Below are 21,972 nucleotides of genomic sequence, written 5' to 3' on the forward strand. Positions count from 1 at the left end.
TCATTATTATTATTAAAGAGAAGAAATATAGAAAATTATTACAAAAAGAATCATTCTTACCACAGAGTGAAGATGATCTCCAGTTGAGATGAATTCCTTCCTGCCTGCATTCTGCAGCATATGCTGCAACAGCATCACAAAGACAGGTATCACTGGAGCCACAGGCACAGAGATCATAGACACATGCAGCATAGTACTGTTCAGGAGGCACTTTGGAATGACAGGCTGTAAACCTATGAGACTTCAGCACAGCACACTTAATGTTTGCCAGCTTCCTAGCATGGAATCCTGCCTCTGTGCAAGGGTCGGTGTCCTTGACATCGCAGCCATCTTGGTCAGAAACCTTCCAGCTGTTCCCGAAGACAGCCACCGAGTTAGCAAGCTGTCCAGATCGGGTGCGCAGGTCATCCTGTGGGTAGCCATTGAAGTTTCCACAAAGGCCACATGTCTTCCTGGCGTATGTACCGGGAACACTGACTTCAACATAGCTGCTTCCATCCCAGAGAACAGACACTCCAGAGTTTGTATTGACATAGAACGTTGTGGCTCGTTTCTCAATATAAATAAATGGCTGCATGAGGTATGGTAATGTAACTACTTCATTATTGACTTGGACAATGCCACTTTGTCCTAAGTTAACTTCATTTCCATCCACGATCACTGTAACTTCCTGTGTCCAAGAAACAGCTCCCATGTTCCTATCGTCATTTGTCACCTCAACGATAAAGTCTTGGTTTTCACAATCCATAGTCATAATGTAACGGCAAGCTCCCTGGAAATGGATTAGTTTCCCATCAAATGTGCGGTAATGAGGATCGCCAAAGGCAATACAGGTTGCAGGGCGCAAGATGCATCGAGGACAGCATTCTCCGGGATTCACAACAGGAGTCTCATCAGCAGCGCAGTTCATGACCTGGCAGCGTTGAGTTCTGCACTGGACCTCTCCTGCTACACATTCGCAGGTAGTGCACTCATCTCTCAACCACATGTCACCGGATTGGTAGATGATTCCCTGGTAGGTGCAAGGTTCGGCAGCCATTCGGCAAGCAAAGCAGCATGATCCTTGAGGCTTGTACAGTTCCTCTCCCTCAGGGCATGTCAGTGACTCACACTGTTGGATCTCACACTCAATGGCCCCACCGTTGCAGCTGCATCTTATGCAATTGTCAAGACCTCGATTCCAGGATTGCCCATCCAAGTAATTGTTGCCAGTTTCCTCATCGATACAACGCTGACAGCGAGGGCAACACTCACCCCTGGGGACAAATTGTTCAGAACGAGGACAACTCAGCATCGGACACATTTCACTCATGCACTCCCAAAGAGATGAATTTTTACATTCACAAGTGTAACATGGATCACTATACGGTTTGAAAATTTCCCCAACATTCTGAGAGGTGCATTCCCTTGTGCGTTGTTCAGCAGTACATGTAGCGCAGCACTCTCCGATGGCTGGTGGAATAACCTGTTCCGCTGGACAGTCTGCCATGGTGGGGCAACTCTCGCGTAGGCACAGTAAGCTTCCTCTCTCGCAGTGGCACGACTCACAAGGATCATTATACGGATTGAAACGCTGGCCATCATTGTAAGTCACACCATTGTAAACGCAACCGGGACAAATTGGACAGCACTGGTCTGGGACATACTGAGGTGTTGTGCAGAAATCGGGTGTCAGGCAACGTATCTCTGTACACACGGTCATTCCGTCTTGACACTGACAAGTTAAACATGGATTAAGTGCAGACACCCAAGACTCTCCATTGGAGTATTCAAAACCTTCATAAGTACACCCTGCACATCGCTCGCAGCATTGGCCAATGTCTCTCACTCGGTTTGCACAAGTCAATAAGGGACACTCTTGCTCAATGCATAAAACATTGCCGTTTACACAGTTGCACTGTCTGCAATCATCAGGCCTGAAGTTCTCTCCACTATTGTACAGTCTCTCTTCAAACAAACAGCCATCACAGATAGCGCAACATGTGCCTTTGACAGCATGTGTACAACGAGTCTCGGGGCACTCAAGTGCGCCACAGGTGACCTGGTCACCTATGCATTCACACTGTGTACACTGCCTATCAACAGGAAACCATACTGCTCCATCTTGATACTGCTGATCATTGTAGGTACACTCAAGACATCTCCCACAACATTCTCCTTCTGCTCTTTCTGGATTTGGGCAGGTCAGTGTTGGGCAGTTTACAGTCTGACAATCAACATTCCCATTGATGCACATACAGCTCTGACAGACATCCGAAGGGTGTCTGAAGGACTGTCCATTTGAAAGAAGCAGGTTTTCAAAGAAGCAACCTTCACAAACGGGACAACACTGTCCAGGTACTTCTTGAGGATGTGCACAAAGCTGGGAACAAGTGATTCGGTCACAGTACACCTGACCATTGCGGCAATTGCAACGCTGGCAGTAATCTGTTGCAGGTGTAAAGTTCTCTCCATTATCATAGGTTATTCCATCAACAGTGCACTGTCCAGTACATACAGGACAGCATTGTCCTGCAGGGATAACAGGGTGACTGCAAGCAATAGAAGGACAGGTTGGATCCTGGCAGCTCACAAATCCATTATTACATTGGCATGTACGGCACTGGTCTTCAGGAGCCGGGAAACTGTCACCATTTGCCCAAGGTTTGCCACCATACATACAGGAATCGCATACCCTACAGCAACCATCGCTGCCAGGATTCGGACAAGGCGCAGGACCACAGGGTCGGTCTACACAACGCCACGCCCCTTCAACACACTCACACTCTTGGCAGGGGTTGAGTGATTCCAGTTCTCCGCAGACATCCTCAGGGCATGATGGGCAACACTCTCCTGGAACATTCAACGGGGTTGTACAGTTTACTGGTGGGCATGGACGATCAATACAGCTGACAGATCCTTGCAGACACAAGCAGTCCCTACACATATTGTTTGGATCCATGAAAGTCATACCGCTGACAGCCATCACATCTTCATACATGCAGCCATCGCAACTGGGGCAATTGCAGGCATCTTGCATAGGATGAGTGCAGGATACAACATTGCAAGGACGAGTGGCGCAATTAACATTTCCATTTAGACAAGTGCAAATCCTGCAACTGTCAACAGTATCTGTGAACTCCAGGCCATTTTCATAGTTGTTTTCATCGTAAGTGCATCCATCGCAAGAAGGACAGCATCTCCCTGGAAGTTGAATTGGGTGAAAGCACCTAGGTTGAGGACATTCCCGTATTCTACAGTCAACATCACCCTGTCTACAAATGCACTCCCTGCATGAGTCATTATTATGAGGAAATATTGCACCATCTGTATATTCTATGTTGTTGTAGTTGCAAGTAGCACATGTTGGACAGCCACACTGATCTTGACCTGGGAATGGGCAGCTGGCTATGGGACATTCTGCTCTCTCGCAAATAACATTGCCATCCCTGCATGTGCAAGACTGGCATACATCCTGTGGGTTACGGAAGGATCCCCCATTTTCAAACGGACGTCCCAAGTACAAGCAGCCATCACACACAGGACAGCAGTCTCCTGAGATTGTAACTGGGTGTTCACAAGTGACCTCTGGACATGTCCTGGGTCTGCAATTGACAAATCCAGACTGACACTCACATTCCTGGCAGTGATCTATGGGATTGAAGAATACATCGCCATCATTGAATTCATCTCCATTATACAAACAACCCTCGCACTGCTCGCAGCATGGGCCTCGTTTAGGGTACGGGCAGTCCAAAGTGGGACAAGGTGCAACGGTACAATCAGTGTTCCCATCATCACAGACACATTCTTGGCATACATCTTGTGGATGAGTGAATCGCTTTCCATGTAGGAAGGTTTCTCCAAGGAATACACAGTCCAAGTCAATGCAGATCTCACAACAAACTCCTTCAGGCTTTGTCTTATGTGGACAGTTTAGAGGTGGGCAAGACAGTGGACTACACGTAACGGATCCGCCTTCACAGGCACATTGTCCACAAGCATTGTCTGGTTCAGCAAACACAACTCCATTGGCGTAACTTTCATTACCATATGTACATCCATCGCATGAAGGACAGCATCCAAACCTCAAAGGATGAGTACAAGAAACATCAGGGCATGGGGAATCAGCGCACTCTACTTTTCCATTTCTACACTCACATCTCTGGCAGTTATTGATCGGATTGTAGAAGGTATCCCCATCGTTGTAATTCTGGTCTCCAAAAGAACACGTCAACTGCTTTTGCACTTCGCAAATTGGGCAACACTCTCCAGGTGGAGTTCTTTCAATTTCACAGTTTACAAGTTCAGGACAGAGAGGCCTGGTGCATAGGACGTCTCCACTGACACACTGGCATTCACGGCAATCCTGGGAAGTGTCCAAAAACAAGGCACCGTTATCGTGGTTCCTGCCGTTGTAAAAGCACCCATCACAAGTTGCACAGCAGGTTTCTCGCATAGGATATGGACAGTTAGCTGGTGGGCAAGGTTTCGGTTCACAGGTCACCTCTCCACTCCTACAAATACATTCCACACAAGGGTTCTGCTGGGATGTGAACCGTTCCCCCTCCTGATACTCGACACCGCTGTAGAAGCACTCCCTGCAAACAGGACAGCACTGTCCCTCTGGAGTATACGGCTGCTGACAGAGGGTTAGAGGACATTCCTGTGGCTCACAGATGATGTTCCCATTAAGACAGGTACATCGTTCACATCGATTGAGTGGGTTTCCAAAGACCTGTCCGTTGCTGATGTAGCGACGATCATACTCACAGTCTGAACACTCCGCACAGCACATACTGTGGATTTTTCCAGGGTGGGTACACTGTACTGCAGGACAAGGTCGGGGTTCACATGAAACACGAAGGTCCTACAAAGAAATAAAAATAATAATCACTGTTTACTTCTAGCTCATCCCTTATTATGTTGTCATGTTTGTGTATATTGCCACTTCAATCATGATGATGAGTTCATAGGACAGACAATGTTTACTTCTTTTTCAATTTGTCTGACCTTTCTGTTAACGAAAAATTGAGGGGTGACGATTTGCTCACATGGTTTATTCTTTCAAAAGAAGGTTTAACAAAATCAGATAACTGTATTTGAGCATTTTCTCCAACCTGTCTCACAATGAAGTGCAGATTACAAAAAAGAACAAGTGGAATGCCTCTGGCCGTCTCACCTGCATCACGCGATTCAATATAGCAGCAGTGCTGATTTTGAAAACTACTATAACTCGCACAAGATGTTCAGTGATACTTGGTTACTCTTATTTCCACGTTTTATGAACTAGACCAATACACTTATAGAGATATGATGGCAATTCAACAAATACCCCCAACGTGGCCAAAGTTCTTTGACCTTAACATGACCTTTGACCTTGATTATGTGACCTGAAACTCGCACAGGATGTTCAGTGATACTTGATTACTATTATGTCCAAGTTTTATGAACTAGACCAACACACTTTCAAATTTATGGCTGTAATTCAACAAATACCCCAATTTGGCCAAAGTTCATTGACCCTAAATGACCTTTGACCTTGATCATGTGACCTGAAACTTGCACAGGATGTTCAGTAATACTTGATTACTATTATGTCCAAGTTTCATGAATCAGATCCATAAACTTTCAAAGTTATGATGGTAATTCAACAGATACCCCCAATTCGGCCAAAGTTCATTGACCCTAAATGACCTTTGACCTTGGTCATGTGATGTGAAACTCAAGCAGGATGTTCAGTGATACTTGATTAACCTTATGTATAAGTTTCATGAACTAGGTCCATATATTTTCTAAGTTATGATGACATTTCAAAAACTTAACCTTAGGTTAAGATTTTGATGTTGATTCCCCCAACATGGTCTAAGTTCATTGACCCTAAATGACCTTTGACCTTGGTCATGTGACATGAAACTCAGGCAAGATGTTCAGTAATACTTGATTAACCTTATGGCCAAGTTTCATGAACTAGGTCCATATACTTTCTAAGTTATGCTGTCATTTCAAAAACTTAACCTCAGGTTAAGATTTGGTGTTGACGCCGCTGCCGCCGCCGCCGTCGGAAAAGCGGCGCCTATAGTCTCACTCTGCTATGCAGGTGAGACAAAAATGATATTTTTGGTTTATAGTAACATAAGAAATAAATTGTAATAAAAATAACTTGAATGAACAATATTAAAAGCTCTCCATAAAAATTTTACCAATTCTGACTTTTAACTTATGGACACAGAATTCTTACAATTGTCAAAAATAAAGCCCATCTTTTCTGCAGGAATCCCTCAAGCAGGAAAGCTGCTATTAAAAGAGGCATAATGCCTTTGTAGCGCCACAGACTTTTGAGAAGTTGCATTAAATGGTTTTCCACAGATACACCGACCAACTTGTATCACATGTAATGCTTTTCATGAATAAATTCTTGCAGAAAAAATTAAGCTATGACTGAGATTCGAACCCATGATCTACTGGGCTACAACTCTCCAGAAATCTGCATAAATCATGGATTGAAACCACAGATATAAAAACCACCTTCATGAATTCGGGCCAAAGAATTTCATTTCACTTGGCTGAGATTTTGGTTAAAATGACCTTACATTTTACATGCTTACATGATTCATCCTTGAACCCTGGTGGGTGTTTCATAAAGCTCTTCCTAGGTTACAAGTGACTTCAAGAACAAATAGGCCCGAATTCACAAAGGTGGTTTTGAAAACCCACGGTTGAGTCCATGGTTTATGCAGATTTCCTGTATAAATTACGCTTAATTTAGCGCGTATCGGGCGCGTGTATAAAACATGTCCTATGCTGATGCGCGCTTTTGTCACAGTGCGCCAAATTGACGCCTGTTACCATGGTTAGATACGCTATTTTATTAATGAGTCCACTCATGAGTGGACTCATGAATAAAAACAGTGGACTCATAAATTAAAATAGCGTGGATAACCATGGCAACAGGCATCAATTTGGTGCACTGTGACAAAAGGGCGTATCAGCATTGGACACGTTTTATACATGCGCCCGATACGCGCTAAATTAAGTGTAATTTATACAGGAAATCTGCATAAACCATAGACTCAATCGTGGGTTTTCAAAACCACCTTTGTGACTTCGGGCCATAGTGACCCATTCCTAGGAATTCCCATCAACACCAATAGAAATCTGGTGTTTATCACTTACCACAAGAAATGATCACCAGTCATTCATAAAGTCGCTCGTAACTAACAAACAGCTTTATGAAACACTCACCTGTAATAATACTAACCTGACAGCTGCATTCAAGACAAGGATCACTGCTAGACTCCCATCTCTCGCCCTCATGGTACTCCCTACCAGCATCTACACACACCTGACAACGAGGGCAGCAGTCATCAGGGTTGACGTAAACAGGGTTACTGCACTGGGCAGGGGGGCAGGTTTCAGGTTCACATACAACAGATCCCCTCTGGAACAAAGAAAAATCATGAAAATAAACATGGTATTTTGATTCGAGGCCATTTTTGAAGTTGTGTTTTTTCTGTTACAAGAACAGACAACTTAGTGGAGACTGTGTAATTGGTTTACATGATGACTCAATTGGTAAAGGTTCGAAAGAATGGATAATGATACTGATCATAACACTTTTAATCAAATTTACCTTAAACAGTGTATACAATGTCATTTCATGTTCCATTTCGGTGTATTGGGCTGGCTAACATAGCTACAATGCTGAAAGTAACTGTAATAATAATAATAATGATATTCCGCTTTTATTTAGGCTTAGAAAGTCAAAAAGGGGCCTAAGCTTTCGATCCTAGCAGAATCTTCGTCGGAGGCAAAATGACAAACATATAAAGTGGAACAACCATAATATAGACCACAAACAAGCTACAGCAACACTAGAAACAAGGAGACAAAAGGGGCATTAGTGAGTAGAGAAGACCAATCAGGTTAGTGAAGGGGATGAAAGAAAAGGAGTAGGCAGACACAAAGGGAAGTTAGTGTAAGTAAGGCCAAGAGGGATTAAGATAATGAGGCAGGCAACATCAAACAGGATCTGGAACAAAACAGTGATAGAGGGATGAATAACTAGAGAATTAGTGAGAGGTGGGTCAAACAGGTTGCAAAGAAAGGCATAATAAACTGGTGCATAAGAGTGGGGGAAAAAAGGAAAAGAATGGGGAACAACTGATAATGTGCAAAAGACATACCTGTATAAGTATATGATAAAGCATTAAACAAACTAAGAGAAGAAGGTAAGTGTAAATATGTATCTATAATATTACTCCAGTGGTCCGATCATGGCTTGCCTGCACACAATGTATGTTCTATCTCCATTCCTTTGGGATCATTTCAGCAAGAGTTTTCAATCTCAAATTGCCCCAAACAAAAGGGCCTTCTGTACACTACTTATTGTAGGCTGTGTATTCAGACCACTTAACTTGATGAGTGAAGGGTCTGCACAGCAGACTACTCTCAACCCAGGTCCTTCATGGGTACCTGGTAGGATGCAAATATCGCTGTAGCTTGTCCGGATTGTAGACGCCTCATTAGCAACTGGTTGGAATACTTCCCAGAGAGTGGAGAATATGCATATGCTACGTGCAAGAATGACCGATTGAATTCAATGACCAAGGTAATAATATACATGTATGCGCTTAGATACATGTATGCAGAATGTATCTCTCAAGTGCCACATAAATAACCAGGGTCCCCATGTGACTAAATGCTTAATGATTGATCGAGTGCTGATTTTAAAGTTGATTATACACAACAATCAATGCAATGCAATCAATGTGACAGTCTGCCTGTCACAATGCTGTTCGTTCATTGGTTCTGTCTCGTATCGATTATTGCAATGGGCTCCTTTCTACAATTCCCTCTAATCAATTAATCCGTATTCAACGACTACAAAATTGGGCAGCACAATTAATTTTACAGGTTTCCAGAGATCATCCTTCCCAACCACTCTTTAATTCTCTTCACTGGCTTCCTTTTTAAACAGAGAATTACGTTCAAATTACTCTTGATTGTCTACAAAACACTGAATAAACAGGCTCCACAATATTTAAGTAACTGCTTGAATCTGTATACACCAACTAGAGCACTTAGGTCGGCCAGTGATCACCTTCGCCTCACATATTCATTAACTTGTACATTAGCTGGTGACAGAACTTTTACGGTGTCGGCTTCAAAATCCTGGAACGACCTGCCACTAATAATTAGACAGTCTCCAACATTAGAAATTTTCAAAAAGTCATTAAAAACTCATCTCTTTCGTACTTAGTAGTTTTTAAAATATTACATTTAATTAATTCATTGTAAGCGCTTTGGGCCTAATGGGAAAAGCGCAGTACAAATAATAAGTAATAATAAGTAATAATAATAAAAATCCATCATAGAAATCATTCCCATGATCAATCACTAAGCTTTATGTTACAGGGGTCAGATTAAATTACTTACAGAGCAAGTGCATATTTGACAAGGATCTGTGAAGTGTCTGAACTGCATGCCATCCGGGATGATCCTTCCATCGTACTCACACTGGGAGCACTCTGGACAGCACTGACCCGGTATCTGGACTGGATGGGAGCATGGGGGACCACATACCAATCCTTGGGTTCGCTGGTCAGTGCATCGGACTTCTCCCACCTGCCAAGAGATCAGATCCATAATCAGTTATTGTTATTCATACAATTTTGTCACATCAAACCAACAGTAAGTCACCGAAAATGAAATTTGATGTCTTTATCAAGCTTGTCAAAATGGACCAAAAACAACCCATTCAAGTACTTTTATTGAATTTAGAAAAAAAAATCAGTAAAGGCTTCAAAGAATAAGGAGAAAAGAGAGTATGAAAATCAGGATTCACCCAAGCATGGGATGTGCACACTGTGCAGTCTCAGTCAAACTTCAAAGTAGTCCATAAAAAAATAGCGTCACGGAAACTTGAGTATCTTGTCTTTTATTTAACTTTCAAATAAGCAAAATTTATAATTTTCACTTTTTGAAGTCCAATTTACCATTTTGGCTAACTACAGAGAATCTTCCCTGGTGACTTACTGTTGGTTTTGGGTTGGCTGGTCACATATATGTGATGACAGTCTATTGTTCTTTATGTGCAAGGCAAGGACAAGTTAGTCCGCAGGCATTCACAGACACCAAGTGACACTTTAATCAGTAAAATTTCTTCTGTCACCTTTCATCACAGTTTGTAGTGGAAATCTCTTTTGGTACTCCACTTTCTCCATAGATATAAAAAAACTGAAGAATATGAAAAACTTTAGTAAAATTCTTCAATGACAATTAACCCATTGCCTACTGAAACTGGATGATTCGTGCATAAAGTCCATAAGAATTTCTGAACCCAGTAGTCAACGGGTTAAGAATAGGAACATCTGTCATCAGAAGTGCATTATTGGATATCTAGAGGGGCTTTTGAAAAGGTAACTGACTCACCTCACACCTACATCTCTGGCATGGATCTCTTTGGGAGATGAACTCTTCTTCATTCTGGTAAGTTGTGCCTTCAAAGACACACTGCCTACACTCCGGGCAGCACTGGCCTGGCATCCTCACAGGATTCGAGCACGACACCTGCGGACAGGTGACGGGATCACAGATGATGCTTCCCTGAGAGCAACGGCAGGTCTGGCATCGCTCCGGACTCTGGACGACATCCCCGTTGGCATATACCGTAGAGCCATCCTGACAGCTGTCACAGACTGGACAGCACTCGTTGGCGTTAATGACTGGATGTGAGCAAAGATCAGTACACTGGATAGCTTGACACGTCAGCCTACCCTCTTCGCAAGAACATTCAGAACAGACATCGTACGGAGGAATGAACCTTGCACCATGGTCATGGCGTGTTCCAGAACGATCAAGGCAGCCGCGGCAGACTGGGCAGCACTCCCCGTCAAGGGTCTCTTCTTGGCGACATCCTGTGCTTGGGCAAGGGCGGCGTTGGCAGCGGACAGTGCCGTAGTGACAGCGGCATGTGCTGCATTCATTGGCGCTGCTGAACTCGTCGCCATTCCGTCTGAACTGCCCTTCGTAAGAACAGTCTGTGCAGTCTGAACAACACTGGCCTTCTGCTATATGTCTGCGAGTGGGAGACACAAAATACGAGAAGCTTTCAGTTAATAGATTACTGAAATTTTTTTTTAATTGACCACTGCAAATGATGGAAATACTTACATATGGTATGATCAGGAAGCTACACAAATTTTGAAGATTATAATTACAGACTTCTGGCAAATAATGAGGGTTATTTACATAAACATGAAGCATACATGATGACAAGTACATGTAGCTCATATAATTGAGTAGAACAATTGCCAAAATAATGATCAAAAGTAACCCTTTGATACATTCTAAGATTCAGTTTGCATATATACCTATAATTTAACAATTATTTTTCAACAATAAACTTCAACAAAATTTAATACCGGTTTCTTATTACATTATTTACAAAACTGACTTGCTCATATGGTATAAGACTATCCAAGGAGTATACCAACTGCTTTATAATAGACCAAGTGAAGATAACCCCTTTAGACTTACCCATGCTGACACTCCACACGACACTCAGTAAGATCTGTACAGGTCACCTTTGAGTCCTGACACCTACACTGTTGACACTGATCATCAGCTACCCATCGGGCATTGTTGTTGTAGGTACGGCCATTGTAGACACACTTATCAGTACAGATGGGACAGCAGGCACCCAGGAGAAGCACAGGGTTGGGACAGGGTGCGTCTTCACAAGGAAGAGGATTGCAACGAACGATGTTATTCTGAAGGCAGATGGAGAAAACACTATATCAATTTCAGTTACATGTGAAACCTACAAATGCTATTTCTGTTGCTTGATATTAGAACAGTGTGGAATTGTGTGATCATTGCAAAATACAATTAGATTTATCATGGAGGCGCGTTAGCTCAGTCGGTAGAACGGGGGACTCGTATTCCGGTGACCCGGGTTCGATTCCCACTTGGTGCGCTAGTGCCCTTTGGTAAGGCATTAATCCTCAGTACCAGGTCCTTCGGAGAGGACCTTAAGCCGTCGGTCCTCTGGTTGCTTGCTTACAAGCATTCATGCTTTCTTAGCAATCAGGTAAAAAATCACCATCAATACCAATACCAATACCTAATAGCCTTTGGGTATTTTTAGTCTTTTCATCCCAGGAGGGCTGGGAGGCATTATACCTCCCATTAGATTTTTTTTTTTTTTACTGTATGTACATTAAAAAATAAGTATCAAAATATTCTCTTATGTATTCTATCTTTTTAATATCTTATGTATTTCCATGATTCCTTTTCAGGTTTTTGAATAATTTTGGATAATGTTGCCCATTTTGGAAAAAGAAAAAATTAGGGCTCAAAATTTTGTGTTAAGACTTTGCAATATTCAAGCACAAAATTTTTACATTGCAATTTTTTGTGTGCAAAATCTTGAGGGGACAAAATCCCTGAATCCAACTTTTATCAAAATCTGATTGAATTGTCAATATTTTGCTTATTTATTCATTATTTTTTATTGGAATGATACATCTCTGGTATAGTCTACCAAGAATCACAACACTGTTATGAGGGTGAAACCTCGTGTGTATACAATGGTTCAACACCCCCCCCCCTCTCCCCAACTTTTAATCTACTCAGAAAATTCTGGCCAAACTGGGTCTACTCCTTTAGTAATAACATCATGACTCACTAAACAAGAACATCGAAGGCACGGGTTCGACATAGGCGTGAAGAAATCTCCATTACTGAACTCCATCCCCTCATACTCGCAACCATCGGCACAACGAGGGCAGCATTCACCGGTGGGAGTCATCTGCTGGAGGCAGCTCAGTGATGGACATTGGAGAGGTTCACAGGTGACAGAGCCATAGGTGCAGGTACAAGATGTGCAGACATCACCAGAGAAGGTCTCCCCATTGGATAGCCTTCTGCCCTCGTAGTCACAACCTGGAATTATAAGGGGAAAAATCATTTCCATAACTACAGTGTACAAGTAGTAGTAAATTGCTATAGTTTGCCTTAACCCTATTTAGACTGGACAAATTTGGTAGATGAGATGAATTGGGGCCTCCGTCCCACCAATCTCCCTCTCCTTCCCCCCCCCCCCCTTCTCAGCGTTTGAACTTGGAATTGCATTGTAAGTGGCAAGTTGCTTAGGCCACTAAAGTCCATAGCAATTTTTTTTATCGAAATAATTTATTATGCTAATTCAAAAATAATTCTTCAACAAAATCAGACTATTTGCGCTACAGAAGGATTAATACTCAATTTTATATCTGGTCAGCAAAATAGTGGTGACAGTTAATTGTTGGTCTGGTTTCTCGTACATGTAGCTTCTTTAGTAAATCTGATCATGAACTAGATGAAAATTATTCCTCTGCCATTGTCAGATCAGAAATATATTACACACATATCATTGCTTAAATGTCCCTAGAATCCATTATCTAATCAGATAACCACTTCCATATTCATTCATGAGCCAAGTTTAATTCTGATTCATCTATTTAGTCTATCATGATAAAAGGTCATAAACTCTATGACTTTTGACACCTTAACCCCCATAACTAATCAAATCACTGTCATTCCCTTCATGTATATGCATACATAGGTTGACTTTAAAGATGATAAATATTTTCTTTAGTTATCATGGTAACTGAAATGAGACAGACCGACAGAGAGACAACAAGAAAAAGCAATGCCTCTGTGAAAATCAATGTCAGATATTACAAATAAAGGCAGGTTTGCTATATATATATTACCATTGCATTCTGGGCAGCATCCGTTTCTTGGTTTGAGTGGATGAGTGCATTGTGGTCTGGGGCAATCTGTTGTCTGACATCTCACGTTACCATTCTGCAGATAAACATTAATTACAAGATAATGGAGTGACATTGACAATGATGATTTTATTTCTTGAAACAGTCCTTCATGGGAGGCACAGAAGAAATACAATCAAAGTAAAGCAAAGCATAAATGGCAATATTTGACATTAGCAAAGAATAATAGGCTATAAAAAAGACAAGAATAGGAGGAAAAGGAGAGTTGGAGAGAGGAAAGAAAGGATGGAAGGAAGGAAGGAAGGAACAAAATAAGAGAGAAAAGAAAAATAACACTTCATTATGTAAAATTTTACAACATACAGATACTATGCTGTGGTCTCATGTAATTATGACTAACATTTTTATTTGCACAAATGACACACACACATACATGTAGGCCTTTTAAGTGTAACCTTATCAGTCCCAAGGAGAGGGCCATTTCTAGACCAAATTCATAACTGCATCATTACTCCCTTCTACTGACTAAGAAGTTTTTAAGAAAGAGCTGCAAATCTTGTAATTTATGCATAACATATTCACTGAGTCCTGAAGCATGAGAATGGGGTTTGTAACATTCCACTTAACTTTGAAGTTCCATACAGCATGCTTTTCTTCTGCAGCGGTGATTTTCGGATTAAACCAAGTATCAGTTTCAATACTTGTATGTGTACTCACCCTACATTCACAAACAGCACAGTTGTCGTTGAGGGGTACAATAGTCTCCCTGTTGATAATCAGCTGCCCCCCATACTGGCAATCTAGGGTGAAAAATACAGAGCAAACAAATAAAGACAAGTAGACATATCTAGGGTAAATTGCTGATTCATCTGCTTCATCTACTTTACATCTGGTATTATCCCACTTGGTCTAACCATACTTTGTCTATAACCAGTACATCTACTAATTATAGATACCGTGTTTACACTTAATCGGCATTTGAATCGGCTCGCAGTTCAGAACCGCGAGCCGATTCAAATGCCGATTAAGTGCATCGGCTTTTTCATAGCGTGTAAACGCGAGTAACTTGAATCGGCTCGCGGTTCAGAACCGGCAATTTGCACCACCAAAGTAGTAGGTTCTGAACCGCGAGCCGATGCAGAATCGGCTTTTTTGCTACATGTACGTGTAAACAGAAAGCCGATTCTGCACCGGCAATTTGTGCGCATTTCAATTACTTTACCATTGTGACGTAATTGTAAGCGCACTGATCCAGCGTTGTCTTTATTATGACGTATATTGTAGGTATGCATATCATTTTAGGTTTTTGCATCGGCTCGCGGTTCTGAACCGCGAGCTGTAACAACGTGTAAACGCAATCCAAATGCCGATTCTGCATCGGCATTTGGTTCAGAACCAAATGCCGATTAAGTGTAAACACGGTATTGGTCTAACTGCCAGCTAGCCAAAGTACCATCTTGTACACCAACTTCATCTTCTTTCCATTTGATCTCATCCCACATGGCCTAATCCTACTCTGTCTACAACCAATACATCTGCTTATCATTTTACTGTCTTATTTTGTCTAATTTAACTTCTGAAGGTTTCCATGGCGAAGAAGAATAGTGTAGTAGGTTTCACGGTACACCATGTATCTTTCTTCGGCATATGTTGGTCCTGAAAAGGACCACCCAATCTCTGAGATTGGGTGGTCCTTTTCAGGACCAACATATGCCCAAGAAAGATACATGGTGTACCGTGAAACCTACTACACTATTTGTCTAATTTCTAGTAAGGCTATACCCATTTTGACTAAGGTCCACTTGGGCTAACACCACAATTATGATTAATAGATCAACTGTTATGAATATGTTAGGAAGATAAGGAGACTTAGCCCACATAAATTGAGCTGGGGTCAGTGGAGAACAGTGTATTTTATCAGCCAGTTCCCCTTTAAACCCATCGCACACTATGAGACGCAATTGCACCTAGATCCGATTGCAAGAAAATTACATATTGTGCGCCAACCTACAATGCGCTGCAACTGCAACCCCTCTTTTGTTGCAGCAGACTAAATCACAGACATTTGACATATCAAATATTCCTGCGAGTTTACTAATTTTAGCCAATCAATTTTGTCCTAGACGATGTCATGACCAATTTGCTGCGCTTCTGCAGCACAGACAACATACGCGCAAAAGAAGATGGAGACGCTGCAGAGCTGTTGCAATGCAGGGAATCATTTTGCTTTACAAATTTGAAAAGCATTTTTGGTAAGCTCTCAACTAAGTAATGTACAGTCCTATGTAAAAATATGCTATAAAAAGCCTTTATGCATAGCAGTCTTTCAAAAATGTGGAGCAAATTGCGATCCGATACCAGGAAAATTATTCCGTTATGTGTGCGCTGGCCTGCAATGCGATTGCACTGAGATGGGATTGACAACTTGTTGAAATCAGACCTTAGTGCAATTGGACTGCATAGTGTGTGCTGAGCTTTACAGGAACAGCCACCATGAACTCACCATAACAAACAGGACAGCATTCTCCAAAGGGTGTAGAAGGATAGTCACAAAGCGTCGGTAGGCATGAATCCCTTTCACAGTCCACTGTTCCTCTCTGAGTAATAAAATAATAATAATACATTCAACTTATGAGGCGTAATATCCACATCTATAGAGATGCATAGATGAAGGAGGGGGTATAAAAAAAGAATACAGAAATAGTATGCTCAAAATCAATGATAAAAAGAATTATATATAGGCAAGTTTTTAGTTTCATCATAAATGTTAGACAGAATGGCTATCATAGATATAAGACATAGAAACACATTACCTCAATTAATAGGCCAAATTCACCCCCCCTTCCCCTCAGCAAAAAAAAATATATGACATATATACAAGTCATGTACATGTAGCACGACAAATCAATAGCATTTTACCAGTTCTTCCTTTTTTCTTTTTTTTTCCTGCAATCCCTCCATCCCTCTGCGCCTCCGAATAGTTTACTAGATAGATGGCGCATAATAAATGCTGTGTATTGTAAAGAAAGGGGGAATCTTGAAGGTACGTGTATTTGCTTGACAATAAAGACAACTTTTGTCAATTTACTATTAATGTCTACTCAGTTTCTTTATATATTTTGTTTGTTTGTTTGTTTTTGTTTTTTTAATTCATGTCTTGTTATTATACCTGTTGAAAGCAAGCTTTCTTTGTGACTATGTGACCAAGACATAATAAAAAAATCTTGCTCTTTTTGATGTCTTGTCTTGATCCCATTATGAGCTCATAATTGTTCATGCATTATGCACAGTTCTAAGAATTCAATGGGTGTGTATAATCATTCACATCAACAAACTGACTGATTAACCCTATAGCACCTACAGATTCCTATGCATAATGGCAATTACTCACTGGAGGAAACAATAAAACTGGTAATAAGTAGGCATTGTTCCAAACAAATTGAAATAGTTTTTTATAAATTTACTTTTGTTCATTACAAGTTATATTTATTTTGTAGCATAGGACCTGTTGAATAGAATGGTACATGGCAAAGTTCAATCAGATGTACGAATACTGACCTTTGACAATCGTTTGCAGAGCGAAAAGAAAAAAAACAAAAGTTCGGGTTTCAGCCGCCCCAGTCCCACGCCTTCAAAAAAATGTAAAGTATCACTTACAGAATACTAAAGTTTTCGCCAAATCTTGGATCAAATATGTCAAAAATTAATTCCAACTCACATCTAGATGTCACTCTGTGTGATATCCAATGTTTTGATGAACATATAGCAACGCCCAAGCTTCTTCGGCGAAGTAAGTGGTTTTCCGAGACATGGACGCAGCCATCTTTGCTGAGATCGACTGCGCAACAGTATGGAACTTGCTACACACCGATGCATGTCAATCGGTTTTTCTCTATTATACTCAATAGGAGCATACACTTTTCTATGCAGATCTATATAGCAGCCAACCTATACGGTATGCACACGCAATATTACCACGGTAAATCATAGACAAGAGATACTATAGCGCAAAGAAAACGTACGGGCGGTTCAGTGTGTAATAGGAAGGGCGGTCTCGGGCGGTTCAGGTGCTATAGGGTTAAAGATGTTACCAATGAAAAAACATTTGTTGATTTGCAGTTGGTTTTTTAGCGTGAATGTGGAATAAACATCTCCCCCATGTACCATTGTCACTCCAGGTGTTTCACAAAGCATTAAAGAGAAATTCCAGTAGTTGCAGTAGACACTGATTTCATGAGAAAGTCTGTAATACACGGCTTAATTGTCAGTATATCATCGAGGATCTAGATCAGGTACAGTTACATAAACTGAACTTCGTGAAATCTTGAAATCTACGCTGAAAAATGTTCAGACTGAAGATCCCCAACACAGATAAGCGCACGTGGGACAGTGTATAATTATTGCTTTGAATGTCGTGCCCGACGCTCTACCCGAATCCCGTGTTTATTTGCTGATTTCTCAGCAATTACACAATTTCTTCCAGAATCCTTTGGCACATACGTTTTATTTATACAAACAGACACTTTGGTGGTCATTTCATTGGATTCTGTACGAACTCATTTTGATATCGTTACCAAAACTAGCATTTACCTTTAAGATCCAAGACTTACGTCATGCTTACATGTTGACGCTCACGTGGTTTGTTACGTGCAATGTCATTGATTAATAAGCCCTAGTGTGCATCTCGTAAGCATGATTTGACCAAGGCGGTGATGCCTTTTATACGGGGAGAGTTTCATCAACATTTTCAACCCAGAAGTTGTCAGATCTGACATCTTTCTCTTACGTTGATTGGCTGAGAGGCGCTGTTACTATGGTAACTGTCAAATAAAATGGGACTTGTCGGATAAAATGTCTGACAAGTCCTTTTATGAAATGCCACCTTGATACACAGCTGTTTTACAAGCTCATTAACCCTCAATCTCCCGGGGTATTTTGATTCTTGTCATTCCCGGGGGGGGGGGGGGGGGGGGGGGGCCATTATGGCCCCCCTTAAGATCTCAGCCGTGGATTGCGCGATCACAACGAAAATTTGCATGATGGTAGAGGATGACGTAATCTACGCAGTTGCATTGGTATATTTCACTGAATTCATATATTTTTATTTTATATGAATTAATTATGCTAATTTATTCATGAAATCATACTTTTTGCTCTGATTCACTAAATAAAGCTCCTAGAATGCTACTTTTTGGTGAAAATATTCTTTATAGCATTCCTAACAATTGTGAATGAAAAAAATTCTGGTACAAAGACCGATTTCTTATGTATTTTATTGTTTTTTAAATTTCTTATGTATTTCTTTGTTTTTTTACTTTTTGTTTTTTATTGTTTTTTCGATGGAAATAGTTCCAGATTTAATTCTGATCATAAACAAGGCAAAATTAATTAAGTTTAATCATTAAAAGTAGAAATAATGATACATTTATGAATTTTGGCCAAATACACAATTTGCATTGGATTTGTACATGAAATCACGTTTATGAGCAATTTTGGGTCTGACATGCACTTACATAATGTTGCGTAATGTCGTAACCACGTACCCGGGCGTCACAAATTTGGTCTCAAAATTTGCGCGAGACTTGAAAGTAAAAAGTCAGTGAGCGGCGAGGTCAAAAAAATTTGCGCAGCAGATATATCGCGAAAATTGTCGTGGGGGGGGCCATAATGGCCCCCCCCCCCCCCCCCCCCGGAGAATTAGGGTTAAGCAGCCTCGAAGTCAGAAACTTTCAGAAACTGGCAACCACATATATAGAGACAAGAAGTACATGTATGCCGGCAATGCTGTAATACAAGGGTTAAATTCGTTCTTTTCTGAACTTGCGTACCCAGCCAAGGATGTCACCAACAGAGTATCATAGATTGCATTGAGGACAGTGCCAACTCAATCTCCCCTACCAAAGGAAGAGTTGCATACTGCAATCAAAATGCTCAAGAGAAACAAGGCTCCAGGGGGGCATTTCATGAAAGGACTTGTCGGACGCTTTATCCGACAAGCCTCTCTGCCAATCAAAATCATGGAAAGATGTCAGATCTGACAACTTGTCGGATGAAAATATTGATGAAACGCTCCCCAGGTATTGACAACATATCAGCAGAGCATGTCAAATTCTCTGGACACAATCTTAGAAGGTTGCTCTTGTTTCTACTCGGGTCTCAACTCTCTCGTGGGCATACACCAGAATTATTCCTCAGAGGGATCAGACCTATTCACCAAGGTAAATCTGTATGTCATTCTGGAAACTACAGAGGAATCAGCCTCTCCACTGCATTCTGGAAATTGGTAGAAGTGCTCCTAAGGCCTACTCTTATGCAATGCCTTGAAGAATTTGATGTTCCTGACGATCTGCCGCATGGATTTCAAGAAAAAGCTCCTGCTCACTCACTGCAATATCTCTGAACTTCATTGTAAAAAATCGTACCAAGTGCAATAGACCTACTTTTGCTGTTTTCTTCGATGCAACCAAAGCATTTGATACGATATGGCACACACTCTATCACCTTGGTGTCACTGGAACTACCTGGTACATCATTTTCAAACTGTACAATATTGGCTGAAGAGTGCTGTATACTGGAGCAACCAGATCAGCCAGTGGTTTCCTGTTGAGCAAGGAGTGAGGCAAGGGGGTATTCTTTCTCCCCTCCTCTACCTTTCTACATTGATGGACTTATTAACCTTTAAAGAACCATGAACACATATCTGTTCATCCACTGGAGTGCCACGAACAAATTTTCATGCAATTGTCATACAGCTTTTGTTATGCCTATTGCATTTTGAGGAGTGCATTGCATGCATGAGTGATTCCATTGTTCAGTTCAGCTTATGGTAAAGAGGTTTAACATTATTGTCTTAGGAGTGATTCCCCTTTTTTATAAATTAATTAAATATAGACTCCCTGAAAAAAATGGCACTCGCTGATTACAGTGAATGGCACATTAAGAGTTAAAAGACTCAGGGGGAAATGGAGCTGGATGTTGCACCCTAGGTCGTTATGTGGGCACTCTGGTCATGGCACATGATGTAGTTCTTCTTGGTAAACTCTCACCAAGAGCTCAATGAGATGTCAGAGATAGTGCACTCCTATTCCAGCCAGTGGCACTATTTCATATTAATGCATCAGAGTGTTGTCGTTGTTCACAACTGCAAGACCACATAGGAAACACACATCTGGAAATACGAGGACACTATACCTGAGAAGGATAGTCATCCTCATCTGGGTGTCCTAAGGGCATCTGAGCGGATCAATAACAGGTGCAACAACATTGTGCAGCTTGGACGCAAGACTCTACACAGCCTGATTGGCTCAGGATTGAAGAGAAGAGGTCTCTCCCCACCAATTCTTGCTGTGATGTGGGATGTTTTCTGTGTTTCCTGCATGCTGTTGAAATCATCAACTTACTTGGGGGAGAGAAAGTCACTCTTGACAAATACCAGAATCAAGTATTTAAGACCCTTCTTGGCCTCCCAAAACTACTAGCTCTGCAGTAATCAACCTCCTCACAAGTTTAGCTCCTCTCTCCACCTCGGCTGACCTCACTCATCTACATGTCTCCTGGTACATGTAAATGTACTCATGCCTCACTCTAGAATGGAGTCAAGAATCATCTTTCACACCCTGTGAAACGCTCTAACTCTGATGAAATATAGAGCCATTCCTGAGAAGTACAGCCTCCTCTCCCTGTAACAAACCAGCCAGCTATACACTCTTCTGTGCACAGTTCTCCAGACTGGACGAATTCAAGTAGAAAAAGGTGGCAATTTTCACCCTTTTTTTTTGCTTACCAGGGGCCCGTTGCAGAAAGAGTTGCAATCAATCGCAACTCTAAAAATCATGCGCAACTTGATTTTCAACCAATCAACAGCGCGCATTTGGGACTTGCGTTTGATTCTTTGACGTGTATTTAAACGCAACTCTTTCTGCAACGGACCCCAGAAGAATTTATAAACCAAAGCCCCCCCCCCCCCCTCTTTGCGGTAAGTCCTACATGTAGCATGATCTAACCTTGGTCTTTTTTATCAAGGAATGGACAATACTTACTGTGCAAGTACATGTGGTACATGCATCTGGCTTCCAGAGAGAGCCTGACTGATGAACAACCGTACCATTTACACAATCTGAAAAGATAAACCAAAGGTAGTCAATAAATCAGGCAGGACCCAAAGGCAGACACTTCTTAACACACATGCAGTCAGAAGATTGAATGGTACAATGCA

At 41.4% G+C, this 21,972-nt stretch overlaps 1 protein-coding gene across 1 annotated transcript in view; it reads right to left on the reverse strand.

Moving 5' to 3' along the window:
• The window catches only part of LOC129282962 (kielin/chordin-like protein), a 70,061-nt gene that overhangs the window by 12,474 nt on the left and 35,615 nt on the right, over window positions 1–21,972 (reverse strand). Inside the window, exons 16-25 of the mRNA XM_064114760.1 lie at window positions 21,797–21,873; window positions 16,261–16,354; window positions 14,475–14,557; window positions 13,740–13,833; window positions 12,671–12,927; window positions 11,521–11,753; window positions 10,414–11,059; window positions 9,418–9,606; window positions 7,241–7,420; window positions 61–4,849 (exon numbers count right to left, since the gene is read on the reverse strand). Of these exons, the coding sequence (XP_063970830.1) occupies window positions 61–4,849; window positions 7,241–7,420; window positions 9,418–9,606; window positions 10,414–11,059; window positions 11,521–11,753; window positions 12,671–12,927; window positions 13,740–13,833; window positions 14,475–14,557; window positions 16,261–16,354; window positions 21,797–21,873 (6,642 nt within the window). The remainder of the gene's footprint in view (window positions 1–60; window positions 4,850–7,240; window positions 7,421–9,417; window positions 9,607–10,413; window positions 11,060–11,520; window positions 11,754–12,670; window positions 12,928–13,739; window positions 13,834–14,474; window positions 14,558–16,260; window positions 16,355–21,796; window positions 21,874–21,972) is intronic.

The sequence above is a fragment of the Lytechinus pictus genome, unplaced genomic scaffold, assembly GCF_037042905.1.
Source record: "Lytechinus pictus isolate F3 Inbred unplaced genomic scaffold, Lp3.0 scaffold_20, whole genome shotgun sequence".
In the NCBI taxonomy this organism is placed as follows: domain Eukaryota; kingdom Metazoa; phylum Echinodermata; class Echinoidea; order Temnopleuroida; family Toxopneustidae; genus Lytechinus; species Lytechinus pictus.